The sequence below is a fragment of the Sphaerodactylus townsendi genome, linkage group LG08, assembly GCF_021028975.2.
Source record: "Sphaerodactylus townsendi isolate TG3544 linkage group LG08, MPM_Stown_v2.3, whole genome shotgun sequence".
Classification (NCBI taxonomy): domain Eukaryota; kingdom Metazoa; phylum Chordata; class Lepidosauria; order Squamata; family Sphaerodactylidae; genus Sphaerodactylus; species Sphaerodactylus townsendi.
Window position 1 is genome coordinate 70567201 of NC_059432.1, and position 16347 is coordinate 70583547.

The 16347-nt window shown below is 44.5% G+C and overlaps 1 protein-coding gene across 9 annotated transcripts in view; it reads right to left on the reverse strand.

Annotated features, from left to right (window-relative positions):
- DZIP1L (DAZ interacting zinc finger protein 1 like) overlaps positions 1-16347 on the reverse strand; it is a 45914-nt gene that overhangs the window by 10661 nt on the left and 18906 nt on the right. For 8 of the 9 annotated variants that reach the window (XM_048506743.1, XM_048506740.1, XM_048506737.1 and 5 more), the window contains 6 exons: positions 16070-16207; positions 15055-15117; positions 10376-10516; positions 9846-9876; positions 7761-7811; positions 5363-5496 (listed from right to left, as the gene is read on the reverse strand). In XM_048506743.1, the coding sequence (XP_048362700.1) occupies positions 5363-5496; positions 7761-7811; positions 9846-9876; positions 10376-10516; positions 15055-15117; positions 16070-16207 (558 nt within the window). The remainder of the gene's footprint in view (positions 1-5362; positions 5497-7760; positions 7812-9845; positions 9877-10375; positions 10517-15054; positions 15118-16069; positions 16208-16347) is intronic. The other variant, XM_048506736.1, reaches the window with a different exon arrangement.

Sequence of the window (16347 nt, forward strand, 5' to 3'; positions counted from 1 at the left end):
CTGGAAAAAGTCTAGTAACTTCCAGCCAGTACCTTTGATAACCATGCAGAGGAAACTCAAAACTCAATTTATTTACTCTGGAAAGTAATATCCTGCTTCTATATTAAAGAGAACTTGAAGTGACAAAAATAATTATATAAATATAATGTTATCAAGTGAAAGTGGCACGTAAGTAATCTTGTGATGGCATGATGAAAAAAGGGGTCACCTTTTCCCCCACAGCTAGAAGCAGTGGGAAACAGATAGTGGGCAGTTTTCTCCTACCCTCTGTGCAAGTTGGTTTGTATATACAGTCCTCTGGTGACAGTTAGAAAAAAATTGTTCCTCACGCAACCTGGTGCTGGGTGTAGAATACAGCCTTCTTCAACTACCACTGAAGGGCTGCTTAGGAACCATCTTGCTTTGTGGGAAGGAGAGAGAAGAGATTGATGAGCATCTCTTCAGCTGATGGAAACAGTGTATTCATTTATTTAGTACAGTCTATTTCTATTTTTTATTATTTTATTTTGTTGGATTTATATCCCACCCTTTCCCTGAAGGGCTCTCGGCAGGTTACAACATATTTAAAAACATTCCATCTCTCTATATAAAAATCTAACAGTGTGTTTGTCCCTGATGGTCTCCCTCAGAAGCTGCTGGACGGATCGCCCCCAAATTTTCACAGGACGTCCCTCCCTATTGCGGGCAGGTAATCAGACCTTCAAATTGCCGAAAGTCCATACCTGAGGCAGGTAAAACGTCTTTTTCCTGGCGCACCAGGCCATGAAGCTGGCTGTGTTTAATTGTCATCCTTAGAATGTTCGTACAGCCTGTCTGTCTGTGGCCTGAGGGCTTGGTATGAGGGCTTAGAATGTTCGTGCAGATGGGCAGAGATGAGCAGTGAAACCAGTAAATAGGTAATACTGTTAGGTAATACGAGTGGAAGTGAAACACATACACACTTTGCCATATGAGACGTCAGGTGGGGTCCCCCCCATTCACACGCAGGTAACTTTCACTCTCTGTGCCTCACCCACTGCTACCACACAATACACATCCAGCTCCTCCTCACACACCTCACTCTGCCCTCCCTCACATCCAACCACCACTTACCCACTTCCTCACCCATATTCGCCACAGCTCTCTTTTACTAAAAGCGAGCTGGAGTTTGCCTTTTTCTTCTAAGACAATCCGCGGGGTGGGGGTGGGGGGCGAACCAACACTACCAGCTCCGTTTCTTTTGCACATGGCCCTTTAAGAACCCAGGGAGCTGGCCTCGATCTGAGCGCCTCACAGCCTCTGCTGCCTGACTGGGATAGCCTCCTTGTCCCAGTTCTGCCTTACCCAAGCCAGGACTGTGCGTGTCAACCAGCATGATGGACAGCGGGATTCGCACTCTGGACAGTTCCACTGTGAAATGGAAAGGGTTACCTTATACTAAAAAAACAAGACAGCACCATATAACAATGTGAATTGAAAAGGGAAAGAGGGATTCCATTTGACCACCCCAAAAGGCTATGCTGGGGATCATTGGACCTGCATGGACATCTGTGTGGGTTGCGGACTGTGATGAGAAGGACAGTTGCCACAGCAACGCGTAGCCGGGCCCGCTAGTAAACAATAAATATTAAAATATAAATCCCAACCAATTAATAAATTGGTGAGGGTGAAAGTCTTTTGACCATGTCTGGTCCCTCAATCCAATTTGAGACCAAATGGCATAAAATCAGAAATCATTAAGACACTAAATGAGAGAAACGATTCCACCCCACCCCACCCCAAACAACATCAGTATCTAATATAGACCACTATAGCAACCCATCAATTTTACAGGCAATCCTAAACCAGATTAGACCAGCCTAAGTAAGTACATTGATTTTAGTGGATTGAGAAGAGTGTAACTTTGTTTGGGACTCCACTGCTAGCTATCTCTAACAATTCTACCTCTTTCTTACATCAGGCAATTTCTAAACCTTTACTCCTATCACCAACTGTCCTCCTAACATCAGGCATAGCAAGACAATTCAGGAAGGATTAGTTTACCACCAACAGACACTGTCTATGCACTTTGTTCCTTCATTTGAGACATTCTATACAGTCACAGGATGGAGGGGCTCTCCAAGGGCAGCATCAGGTATGCTGACCATCTATTTTCTACTCCTGCACTTCCAAAATGAAAGTATAATTTACAGTTTATTGAATTTTTTATTTAAGGACTCCATTTTATTCGCCTCTGGGCTATGTAGATCGATAATATTCCCAGTTTATTTATTTTTCATTCCCCTGATTCTCACAATACATTTAACTGACTCAATACAATCCCAGTTCATCTATTCAATTAACTATACCCTGTTCAAAATAAAGATTTGTGAAATAATCTGCCATTTCCTGGACTGTCTTTGTTCTAGAATGCTCCAATTGGATCCTAGTGCTTTGGGGACAGAACTAAGTCGGCAGTAGGATCCAAGCGGACCATTCTAGAACAAAGACAGTCCAGGAAATGACGGATGATTTGACAAATCTACTGTTATCTTTATCCTGAACAAGGTACAGTGCTATCTATTCATATATAACATTAAACAATGAGCTTGTTAATGTTCCACAGAAAATATGTTCAATGCTCCATTACAAAAATACAGCTAAAATGGAGATAAACAGCCTTGTTTTCAATGTATTGTCAAAGGCCGGAAACCACACAACACCCCAGTTTTGTTTTCAATTCCCCACCCACATTTGTGGAAAACTTATAATAGGTTCCCTCCATACAACTTTTCTGGTTCCTGACAAGCCACACAGTGATCTTCCCATGTACTTCACAACATGAAAGTAAAATTCATATGTACCCTTAGTTAACAACAATGTCTTTTTTTCTTTTTTCTTTTGCACCAGCGTCTGGTTCAATTATGGATTGTTTCAGGTTATAAGCTGTTTTTGTGGCTAGTTAAAACTTTTAACATAAATTGTCAGTGCAATCCTCTGCAGAATTAGTCTAGTTTGTGCAGTGTAACCCTCTGAAGAGTTAGTTTAGTCAGCTGATTTTAGTGGACTTACTTTGAAATAACTCTGCACAGGATTTCGCAGTCAATTACAAGTACTCAAGTAATTTGTATTAATGATTCTGAAATAGTAGCAAGTAGAGTCTGTGACTAGCTATCAGGTAAATTAAGGCTGTTCCTTGTGGGCCAGATTATCTTTTCTGATCAACCCTGGAGATAGCATCATTACAAGTTGCTCATCTTCCCCTGTATTTGACTGCTAAGGAATTAATGACTTACATACAGTCAACTAGTGTAGGTTCAGATATGAAATGGAGGAATCACTTACTGAACAAATCCTTCCAACCTGGATGAGGGAACCATGATTGGGTTGGTTGGTGTTTAAGCAAAGACCCGCTATTGTTAAAGGTCCTCCAATATGGCTCCTCAATCATCCACAGATGTTCCCTTTTATTTCTCCTCAAAAATGATCCACTTAGCATTCCTTGGCTATCAAATGCAGACATAAAAATTAAATATTTAGGCTTCTCTATTGAATTCTTTGACTCCTCAAATGAGGACCACATATTTAGACTACTAAAACAAAGAATTTTTGATTTAGAACTCCAAAAACTTTCCCTTTCTTCCTTCCCATATGTTCCCCTGAGTCACTGAAATTAGTCGCCCACCAGGGGAAAATGGCACAATACTTTTACAAACTTGACAACCCTTTACATCGTAGTGCTTTTATGCTTGCCAGAGTCAATGCTTTTCCTTCTAAAATAATGGCAGGGAGATTCCAAGGTGTTCCAGCTCTAGAGAGACGCTGTTTATGTTCCATTAATTCAGTGGATTCAATCCAACACATTCTTCTTAATTGGCAATTCCACTCCATTCCATGTAACAGCTATCTAATCCCGCTTCTTAAAGTAAAAAACAGACTGTCCATGGACTATTTTGGTGCCCTGCCTATTGAATGAACTATCTTTTGAAATAACTAACAAAGTCGCCACTTTTTTAATGCAAAAACGGGAAAAGAAAGGGGACAACTTCCTACCTGGTCGGATTTTACTTAGTCGGATTTTAATTATTTAAAGATTTAACAGCTTATTTGATAAACTTTGTTTCTCTTTTCTTATTGGATAATTTTAAGTCTTAGTACCTGATTTTTATTTATTTATATATGTATTTTTGACTTACTGGCTGCCCTCCTCCGAAGGGCTCAGGGTGGCTTACAACATAATAAAACAATAGTTCATTTCCTAGAATCATTATTATTAAAATCAGACAAAAATAATCTAAAACCAGAGTAAGATCCACAACAGTTTGGATGGCAATAAAATCCAACCCCCACAATCCCACAATGTATATACACATGGTATGCCTAATAAAGGTTATATTGTATTGTATTGTAATACAGTGCATGAACTGTATACTTTAAGAGAGTTCTGCTTCTTCCTGCATTCAATAATGTTTCTGCATTGGGGCATAGTTTTCCAATGGCTTTAGTTATGCTCAGGCCTTACAAAGCGTCCACATGTCGGGCCCAATGTATCAGTAACATTAGCCTGGTCAGGTGAATGGGTGAACAGTTCTGTCCAGGCTCTTCTCTTTTCTAAGGGAAGACTGGTAAACATCAGTATGCAACCAAGGGTTCAAGACATAACTGCAGTTTGGGATACTGAATCACTATGGCAGAGTTCATATAATGACACTGCCTGTTTTGGGCAGCTTCATCTTCTGTTTCTTCAGTGTGGTGTTGTGGTTAAGCACAAGTAGACTCTAATATGGAGAACCAAACTTGATTCATCACCCCTCCACATGAGTAGCGGAGTCTTATCTGGTGAACCAGATTTGTTTCCCCACTCCTACATTCCTGCTGGGTGACCTTGGAATTCTTCAGAATTCTCTCAGCCCCACCTACCTCACAAGGGGCCTGTTGTGAGGAGAGGAAGGGAAAGGAGTTTGTAAGCCCCTTTGAGTCTCCTTACAGGAGAGAAGGGGGGGGATAAATCCAAACTCTTCCAACTCTTCTGTCTTAATCCAGGCACAAGGAAAAATGACAGCATGTTCGTATACTACAATAATTGCAAGTACTCTGAGGAAAACAATTTCTTGGATTCCAAAGGAACTTGGGCAGAATGCTGTTTAATTAATACTTCATGAAAACAAGTAATGTTGTATTAGGTTCCCTTGATTTCCTGCCACAGGGGGCACTGAGAGAGACACTATCTCCCTTTCACAAGCCATGTGAGCAGCCACTGTAGAGAGAATAGACTTGAAATAAGATTTCACTCCATGACTGGATCCTTAATGGGCACTGCAGTCCTTGGCGAGGTTTGCCATTAGAAGTCCAAAGCTGTCCCCAAAGGAAGAGAACTAGCCTTTCTCACTGTTTAGGAACTTACCCGCTTCACTCCCATGCTCTCCAGTTTCTCTTCCAATGTCTCCTCCAGAATTGGCCGAAATTGCTTCAGTAAATTTGGATTACTCCTCAATGCTTCTAGTACCCTTTTCTTCATATCCGAGGTATCTTCCAGTTCTACAGGGGGAAAATAGCTAGATCGGGAAAAAAATTCAAAGGATTTCTAGCACTCTAAAGCTTTGGTATTATTTTCAGAATCCCTATATAAGACTACTGTCTAGATTTTTTTTTTCAGGCAACCAGCTATTTGAATTGTTTTGGGTTGTTTTGGCATTTCCAGGACACTGTGATGACCTTTTCACTGTTAGCATTTATACAGCACTTCAGAGCGAATGTTTCAAGCATTTCATATCTCAAAGTCCAACTACATCTCATACTGGGGAAGGGAAGGTCCAGCTGGATAATCTGAAAAAATAGAAACCAAGAGGATGGGATAGTTGAATCAGGGTCACAATGTATGAATTTTTATTGGCTCCTCCCAAAAGAGAGAGAGGATACAACTGCCTCTTCTCAAATAGCATTGGAATATGTAATAACAGATTTCCAATGTAAGGTTAGTTTAACTCTTAGGTAGCTAGAGTTAAACTAACCAATATAAGGTTAGTTTAACTCTAACTACCCAATGCAGACAAGGGGATGAGCAGCTTATTTAAGGCCAGACAGTGAGTTCCTGGTTGAGAAGTGGTAGGAGGCAGTGGTACCCTGATTCATGAGACATGCCCTTAATCATTACATTCAAGAGATCTCTACACCATTCTTGTACAGGAAAATAAACATAGAGCTTGACAGGACGAACCACTGCACTGTGGAAAAGGGCTAAGAGGATTTGGACATGGAGACTCCATGGCCACTTCAAGGGGACAAGTTCTCTCATGTTGCTTGAAGGGAACTAGCTTAGCACAAATATCAGAGTGGTTAATCACTGATTCTCCTGCACAAGAGGTTCCTTGCAGAGCATTGCTAAGCCACCTAATAGGGTTTGTGAGTCAAGGTCAAATGCAGGGGTGACTCTTTATTTCTTCTCCTTGCCTGCAGCAAAATTGTGCTCCCAAACAGTAATTTGTTGTGAAGTAGAGCACAGCACCCCTACCTACTTGGCAGAATCAGGATGCAGTTTTAACTGCTGCAGCACAAACTGGTGTTTATGTCATAATAGCTTACATGTAGTTCACACTGTCTACCTTATATTGGTCCATGTATGAAACAAACCCCATTATCTCAAGCCTGGAGCTCAGAACTGATCACTGTGATTCATGTTAGGTAGCTTTGTGAACACTTGGAAAATTGAGAGTGAAGAGTACTTGCAGCACTGACTTTTCTGAACTATTTAAGAGATCACAGGTAGCATGTGGAAAAGATCCAAGATCCCACTAAGTGGCTGCCAGTCAGAATACACAACATTGAGCTAGAAGGATCAGGGATCTGATGTGGCATGAGACAATTTCCTATGCATGAGGGCTGCAGTAGAGTGTGTAATCTTTAAGAACGGACAGACCATTGTGTTGTTCAATAATTCTTAAACTGTGGAAAAATCACACAATACATAGTAAATTGACAAAGCCATCACTTTAACAACAAAGCATGCATGAAGGAGTATGTCTATATCAATATTGTTATCCCAACTACGGTGGTGGTCTGTTGGTCTGCTGTTTATCCCACAGAACAAATACAGCTACTTTTATTTATGAGGACTGATATAGAGAAAGATTATAGACTTGTTGGCTGGAGTTCCTTCAGCCAGTTTCATCATTTCAGAGAAAGAAATATAGCTATCAGTTTACCCCTTAAATGTCAATCAACATGTAGCAAGGCTATAATACTTGTTTGCTTCCACATACCGACGATTTCCCATAGTGTTTTCATTAAAGCTGTGGACAGGGTAAAGCAGGGGGATAGGCTGTGGATTTAAAGAATAACCCAGCAAAAAGCCCACTAATGGCGGTGATAGGAATAGTGGGAAGGAGGGGAAATGGCATCAGATGTGGGTTCTTGGGTGCAGAAATTTATATCTTTCCACTGAAACTTATTGAAACATTGAAACGTATACCTTTCCCAAGCTTGCTTTGAGTATGAAGTATTAAAGCAAGTATGGGAAGAACACAGTGAAGACACAGAAAACCTGAAAGGTGGGTAACTGTGTGAAGAAGTTGTATGGACCCCCCCCCCAAAAAAAAAAAAAAAAATCCACTGCTCCTTTTTGGGAAGCAGTGAACATAGAGCAAAATTCTTCATGCAGAAGAAGCCTTGGTACATAATACTTTTTGTTGTGTTGCTGGAATCCATACAGTTAAGAACTCCCTTCTTTTTTCTTTGCTGGAAGATGCTGAATTCAAAATTGAACACCTGGTTACCACCAGTAACTAAAACAGGTGAAAAAATACCTTCTTCACTAGACTCTTCAGGTTTTTGAGCCTTAGAAGTCTCCTGGATTTCTGCAAAGAAAGTAGCACATTATTCAAATTCTTGCTGGTGATACCAGGACTGTGTGCACATGTTCCTGAATGCAATACAGCACATCTTCAGTCTTGCAGAACAAATCCATTTCTTTTCATTAAGAAAGAGAAAATAAGTTTCTTCAGGAATCCATGACATTGTACCAAAATTTAGTAGATTCATTATTTTGCATGCAGGTATCATGTAGGTATATTCATGTGCATATTTGATATGAGTTGCCTTGCAGCATCAGATTTGTAGCATTTATGACATGAAACCACTTTATCATTAAGGAACAAATATGCATCCCTGGCCTTTGAAAGACTAACAGGCGTATTAATTGCAGAAAAGTTCCTAGATGAGCATACAGTGACCTTGAGGAATGAAACTGATTTCGGAATTCAGTAAAAGGTGTTTTTTTTTACTGAACACTAAAAAGTGATTTTTTACTTTTTACTGAAATTTCTATTTGATAGAATCACAGTAAGCAAACCTAATTTCTGCTAATACAGAATATCAGGAGCAACACCAATAAAAATTCTTCAAGGTCACATGTGCTTTTCAAGCACATTAATAACCACTCAGGAACTTTCACCCACTTTAGTAAAATCCACCTCTCTGAAATAGCAGGGGTGTCCTTTGAGCACTGGAGGGGGAAAGAAGACAGATATGAAAGGAGGGGAAAAGAAGACAGGTATGGCCATGGGTTCTATACTGCTACCCATTGGCCCATTATGCACGGAGCGCTTTCCTCGGGGCTTTTCATTCCACAGTGGGGCCTCCTCATGTTTCTCTATTTACACACAAGGAGGCTGCACAGCTTGCCCACCCCCACTTCTGGGTTGCTCCCAGTAGTCGTAAGATTGCAGGCTTGGTTTTCAAAGGCCTTGAAATTTTCATATTGTTGCTGGCTTATACCAATATTTCTTTGCTATAGCTATATTGTAGTGTTATTTCTATGTTATATTGAAATAGAAACTGGCTGCATGTGGGATCTTTTTTGCTGCTCTCTTCAGTGGGGAAATTGGTTCCCATGAGTGCTGTGCTGGTGCTGGAGTACAGCGCTCTGTTTGGCTCTTCCTGGCTCTTCTCTTGCTGCTGGTGCTGCCTCTGCTGCCTCCTCTCCCTCTGACAGTTCTCTCTCTGTTCCTCTCTCACAGAGAGCAGAGAGGAAGAAGTGTGTGTGTGCAGGGGAAAGGGGTGGGGAGGAACCAGAAAGAGTGGAAACTTGCCCCTTTCACATGATGATTTGGGTGGGAAACCAGCCTGCTCTTGGCTTTGGAGGGGAGGGGGAGAACAATCCAAGAGCTCTGAAGCCTTCTAGCCAGTTCTCTGCGGCTGGCCTGTGACTGCAAAGTCCCAGTTGGGACTGCAGTGAAGACACCATGATGACCTCATCCTTACAGTTCTGGTCTAATGAAATTTCTCTTTTTAATCAGCCAATAGTGTGCGACTGTAGTGCCACCATTAATCATTAATCTTTGACATTTGATTTGTCCTGGTGCTACAAGAAACGTTAGTCTCCAGGAAACAATCTGTAGTTGTCAATATTTATAACAGCAAGTAATTCTGGAATAAACTGGGTTTTTCTTGCTTCTAGGCTTCTGCTTCCATTTTAAAGCCTCAGACACTGAAATCAGAGGTGAAATGTTCAGAAAGGCCTTTTGAACAAAAGCTGAATAATTAACTCCACTGTGCATTTTGAATGAAGATATGATCATTGGAGAATTTCCTTATACGCCTGGCCAAAAGACCAAACACCTGGATAGCCCAGACTAGCCCAATCTAGCAAGATCTTGGAAGCGAAGCAGGGTTGGTTAGGAGAGGAATTCCAGGATTACTTTGCAGAGGAAGGCACTAGCAAACCAGTCTCTTGCCTGGAAAACCCTATGGGGTCACTATAAGGCAATGGTGACTTAATGGCACTTTGCATGCAGACATGTGCCCGCACACATGCACACACACATGCACACAAGACTGAAAGAACAGTCTCATGTTGAAGGGAACTCACTCTTCTTCAGTTTGGGCATTACCTCTGGCTTTGCTAGAAGACAGAAGTTTAATCTGTAAGGCAAAAATAAGTAATTAAAAGACTGTTTTTTGTTTACAGTGACTGGTAACTTCTTATTTATTATCAGCATATATGCAATGAGGAATAATTTCAAAACAGCTCCATGTGGCCATCGTATGTGTACATACTTTATGCTGGGAAATGGGATAATGGGGCCAGAATCTCTAAATGGTGCATAAATCCAGCACAAATTCAATTGCAGTGTTCTTTCCTTCATAGCATCCTAATTAGCAGAATCAGTTTGACACAGGACAAATTTATACTCAGACATGCAGTTCTCCTATAATCTTAAGTGCTTATAGAGTCATTCCTGCAACAACTACATCATATGAATTTGCTGACTGGGTGGTTTGGAGCTCTTACAGCAGGATGGGCCTTCAAAGCCATAACATACTTTGGTTTCACATCAAAACTCAAAGGCCCTACTCTAAACAGCTGAGCCTCAAGGGGGAAACAGAGCTTTTAACAGCTCGGAGATCATATTCAACTTACTGTTTTCTCCTGAGACTGGATGACCTTGGCCTGTTCTCTGAGTTTTGCAGTGAATGATGCCATTTGCTGCTTGTTGTGCTCAGCCATTTTCCATTGGTCAGTGGACAAGGAGGCCTGCAATCTCTCATTTTCACCCTTCAGCTGGAAAAGAAAAACAGTGCAGAGATTTCAGAATTATCATTTTGCATTAATAAAACTTTCTTGGTACAGTGCAGTGACCTATATTAGCTAAATAGGGCTGAACTGGGATTTGATTTTCCAGTAAGGATTCAACATTCCAAATGTACACATCCAGTGTATTTCCCAGGCATTCGTTAAAAAATATATTGGGTCTATCTTTCCCATTAACAATGCTCCTTGCATGAACATATTTAACACAAACAACTAGAATACACGTACTGTTGTTTTAAAGATTTGCTTTTAGATTTTGAAATGTCTTTTAATGTCTCCATTTTTGTACACTTGAGTTTCTTTTGACAGAAAAGGCAGACTATAAATATTATACTTAAAAATACAAGTATCAAATACAATAACATTTGTATTAAAATACAAACATTAACAATCCAAGTAGGGTTGGTAAATGGGAAAAAAATTCGGCCCTGGTTCGGATTCGGCTCCAGTTCGGATGTATGGGGTCGGATCCCCCCATATCCGAGCCTCCCAGGCTCGGATACACCCGAATTTCCGAGATTCTCGGGTTCGTTTTTATTTTTTTGCTGTTTTTACCTATTTTGGCCTGCAGGGGGCGCATTTTTGAAGGTATCGACATGAAAATTGCAGGGTATCTTCAGAATACTGTTCTGATCATGCACCCCAAGTTTGGTGCAGTTTGGTTCAGGGGGGCCCAAGTTATGGACCCTCAAAGATAGCCCCTATATTTCATTGTTTTCAATGGGAGCCAATGGAATATAGGGACTATCTTTGAGGGTTCATAAAATGGGCCCCCATGAACCAAACTGCACCAAACTTGGGTTGCATGATCAGAACAGTATTCCAAAGATACCCTGCAATTTCCATGCCGATACCTTCAAAAATGCGCCCCCTGCAGGCACCCCAGGATTTTTGCCCAGGATTCTGTGGTTTGCATTGAATTTTTTCAATTGCTTTCAATGGGGGAATTCCTGGGGTGCCTGCAGGGGGCGCATTTTTAAAGGTATCATCACCAAACTTTCAGGGTGTCTTCAAGACACTATTCTGATCATGCACCCCATGTTTGGTGCAGTTTGGTTCAGGGGGCCCCATGGTATGGACCCTCAAACAGATGGTCCATTATCACCCAATGGACCACCTGTTTGGGGGTCCATAACTTGGAAAACTTTTTTTAGGCAATTTCTTGATAGTAGAACCTCCATGGGAAGAGGCAGTGAGAAAAACATTTTTTTAAAGATATCGTCACCAAACTTTTTAAAGATATCGTCACCAAACTGGGATAGAAGCACCCAACGTTCTGAGATGGTTGTTCATTCTTACAGCAAGCAGTCAAGACTTGGGGCTCTCATGGCCAAGCAATTATGGGGTCCGCAAGGCAGCAGCCTTCTCAAACAATTCAAACTTCATCCTCTGTCCTCAGAAACATTTTTTAAAATCTTGTAAGAAGGTTTCTACAAGTTGCAGGATCGATCATTTTCATAAAACCAGAACCAAAAGCTTTGCAAACTAAGGAACATGAAAATAAAAGGTTGGAGGACAAAAAGAGGTGGGCACCAAACTAAATCAGTATGGCCCCTTCCGCACATGCAAAATAATGCGTTTTCAAACCACTTTCACAACTGTTTGCAAGTGGATTTTGCTATTCTGCACAGCTTCAAAGAGCACTGAAAGCAGTTTGAAAGTGCATTATTCTGCACACGCAGAATAATGCACTTTCAAGCTGCTTTCAGGGCTCTTTGAAGCTGTGCGGAATGGCAAAAACAGTTGTGAAAGCAGCTTGAAAGTGCATTATTTTGCGTGTGCGGAATGAGCCTATGTCTTGAGATTTTCTGATCTATATTACATTGTTTCACATTCTCCATTTCCTTAAATGCCAGGAAGTTCCAAGCAGCCACCTATAACGTTGAATAAGTTGGACCACTCACATTTGACTCAAGAGGCACAATCTGGTTCCCTTCTTCCATTCAGGGGGTCCTTGTGTCCCCCGCCTTGGATTTAACTGGCATATTATGCTGTGATGTTGACAAACTTCACAGGGAACTGATGCTGTACTTGTAATATTTCTGAGCACTACAAGCCAGGCAAATTCATTTTCTGAACTCAAGTCATTACAAATCTCAGCCACCGCACTGCATAAGGTTCATAGAAACAATATGAGGGGAGGAAGGCAGGCGAAGAAGAACCTGCTAAATAGAATCTGGGCTGACTTTTTCTTCTTGAAGGTACTGAAGTCTGGGGGTGGCCACTCTATGGCAGATTATGCATGGACCGCTTTCCTAGACCCACAATCCCTCCACAGAGGGGTCTCCTCACATTTCCCTGTTTGAACAGGAAGAGCTGCTCTACTGTCTGCCACTTGGGTCACAACCACCTGCGGATTGGGGCTTGGAAGCCCGCCTTTGAGGAGGGGAAGGGGGTGGCAAGCGTGCTGAGGGAGGGTGGATGAGTGCTTGGAGTCGACTCCAAGCATCCATCTACCCTCCCTCGGCAAGCTTCCCACCCCAGCAGCTGTCAAGCCCCGGATCGGGGCTTGGAAGCTGCCCGCAGGGGCGCCTTTGGGGAGGGGAAGGGGGTGGCAAGCGTGCTGAGGGAGGGTGGATGAGTGCGGCACGCTTCCCACCCCAGCAGCTGTCAAGCCCCGATCTGCAAGGGCGGATCGGGGCTTGGAAGCTGCCCGCAGGGGCGCCTTTGGGGAGGGGAAGGGGGTGGCAAGCGTGCCGAGGGAGGGTGGATGAGTGTTTGGAGTCGACTCCAAGTGCGGATCGAGGCTTGGAAGCTGCCCGCAGGGGCGCCTTTGGGGAGGGGAAGGGGGTGGCAAGCGTGCCGAGGGAGGGTGGATGAGTGCTCGGAGTCGACTCCAAGCATCCACCTCCCCTCCCTCGGCAGGCTTCCCACCCCAGCAGCTGTCAAGCCCCATCTGCAAGGGCGGATCGGGGCTTGGAAGCTGCCCGCAGGGGCGCCTTTGGGGAGGGGAAGGGGGTGGCAAGCGTGCCGAGGGAGGGTGGATGAGTGCTTGGAGTCGACTCCAAGCATCCATCTCCCCTCCCTCGGCAACTTCCCACCCCAGCAGCTGTCAAGCCCCAGATCAGGGCTTGGAAGCTGCCCGCAGGGGCGCCTTTGGGGAGGGGAAGGGGGTGGCAAGCGTGCCGAGGGAGGGTGGATGAGTGCTTGGAGTCGACTCCAAGCATCCATCTCCCCTCCCTCGGCAGGCTTCCCACCCCAGCAGCTTCCAAGCCCCGATCTGCAAGTGCGGATCGAGGCTTGGAAGCTGCCCGCAGGGGCGCCTTTGGGGAGGGGAAGGGGGTGGCAAGCGTGCCGAGGGAGGGTGGATGAGTGCTTGGAGTCGACTCCAAGCATCCATCTCCCCTCCCTCGGCAGGCTTCCCACCCCAGCAGCTGTCAAGCCCCAGATCAGGGCTTGGAAGCTGCCCGCAGGGGCGCCTTTGGGGAGGGGAAGGGGGTGGCAAGCGTGCTGAGGGAGGGTGGATGAGTGCTTGGAGTCGACTCCAAGCATCCATCTCCCCTCCCTCGGCAGGCTTCCCACCCCAGCAGCTTCCAAGCCCCGATCTGCAAGTGCGGATCGAGGCTTGGAAGCTGCCCGCAGGGGCGCCTTTGGGGAGGGGAAGGGGGTGGCAGGCGTGCTGAGGGAGGGTGGATGAGTGCTTGGAGTCGACTCCAAGCATCCATCTCCCCTCCCTCGGCACGCTTCCCACCCCAGCAGCTTCCAAGCCCCGATCTGCGAGTGCGGATTGGGGCTTGGAAGCTGCCCGCAGGGGCTCCTTTGGGGAGGGGAAGGGGGTGGCAAGTGTTCCGGGGGAGGGTGGATGAGTGCTTGGAGTCGACTCCAAGCATCCATCTACCCTCCCTCGGCATGCTAACCCATCTCCCCTCCTTTGGCAGGTTTCCCACCCCAGCAGCTTCCAAGCCCCGATCTGCAAGTGCGGACCGGGGCTTGGAAGCTGCCCGCAGGGGCGCCTTTGGGGAGGGGAAGGGGGTGGCAAGCGTGCCGAGGGAGGGTGGATGAGTGCTTGGAGTCGACTCCAAGCATCCATCTCCCCTCCCTCGGCAGGCTTCCCACCCCAGCAGCTTCCAAGCCCCGATCTGCAAGTGCGGATCGAGGCTTGGAAGCTGCGCGCCGCCACCTGCCGGTTTAAATTTTTTTCCCGGCTGGCTCGTACAAGCCGCCGCTCGGGAGAAGGGCCCGATCCGAACCACTGGTGTTCGGATCAGGCATAGTTCAGAGGGGGCGTGTCGGACCCTTGGCGGGTCTGAAACCCTCCGAACTAGCGGATTTCGGGCCGAACTGCAGTTCCGCCGATCCGATCCGCCAACTCTAAATCCAAGTTATTGAGCTTACCTCTTCACCAGATTGCAGTTAAGTCATCTTAGAGAATGATGGAAAAGGCTAATGTGGATAGTGAACAGGATGGTTGTGTCTTTATAAAATGTGGGCTGTACAAATTGTTCCATCTGCCCTGGATAAAGCTGTTTGATGAGAAAGCTATGTAAAATCATGTATGGTGTACATACCTCTTCCTTTTCCATCTGGTGTGCCTTTTGAAGTTCATTCAGTCTTTTCTTCCACTGCATTTTCTGACAATGTAAAAAATGCTCGTTTTATTCACAGTTACAGCATGGTATCCTCTGTCACTCAGAGTACGTAAGTATCTGCTACCTCAGTTTTCCAGTCTTTGCACTGAATCTGACACATGAATGAAGTTTGGCATACAGTATAACTTTAATGTAAGGTCAGATAATCTTTTTCAGTCATGCCTTTCTAATACACTGATCTTCTGAAAACAGTAGGGTGGATCATGTAGATTCTGCTATTGCTGGCATTTTCCTATGATACACTGAACCTTCCTCAGTTGGAAGGGCCGTATTCATTTGCAAAAGGTTTTGTGCAACAGAAGAAATTGCTGCCATTGGTGGAATACATCCATGGCATCTAGCCCCTATGAAGAATGCTGGCAACTTGCTTGATGTGAAACATTCTTTCAGATGGGCAGGGCCAGAGCAAAAGGGAACTGTGCACGGGGCACACATGCACCCCGCACCCCTGCCCGCCACGCCCCCGCACCAGCGCACGCCTGGTGCGTCACAGCCCCCCTTGGCGTTATGCCACTGCAGAAGGGTGACAGTCTTTCCTTACCAACCAAGATATAAAAATGTTTTGTGCTGCAGTACTCATCTTTTATTGACTCATGAAAAGAGGTATCACTGCCCTAGCCAAGGGGATATCTGCCAAGTAGCAGTGGCGAAGCAGTTTCTGCGCCCCAGGCATGCGCCATTGGCATTGTGTAGGAGCAGAAAATATCCCCCAGAACCCCCTCCCCAGGGGCATAGTGTGGGCGGATTGGGGGCGGGACACAAGCAGGTCGTGCCCCTGGCACAGTTTCCTCTCCCTCCGTCCCTGCCAAGTAATCTTTCAGAAATCCATCTGCTGTCTTTCTTTTCTTGTATAGCTAACCATAATATACCAAAAAGCAGGAAATGAATACCCACATAGACCACATAGTAGATCAAATCCACCATAATTTCCCACCTGTTGCTCTACCTTTAACTTCATCTCCTCTAGTTCTCTCTGTGTCTTGCCCCATTGCTGTTTGTCATTGCTGTCATCATCCTTTAATATTCCTATATGGGAGACTTCCATATTCTTGACCTGCAGTTCATGAAGTCTCTGGAGAAAGCACAGATGGAAGTATGTAAAAGTGCCAATGACAGAAGGCATCTTGCAACAGCTTCAGACAAAAGGGGGCATTTCTGAAGTAGATTTGCAGCTGAAACATAACAACTAGGGAGGCTGTGTGAGGCAGGCCT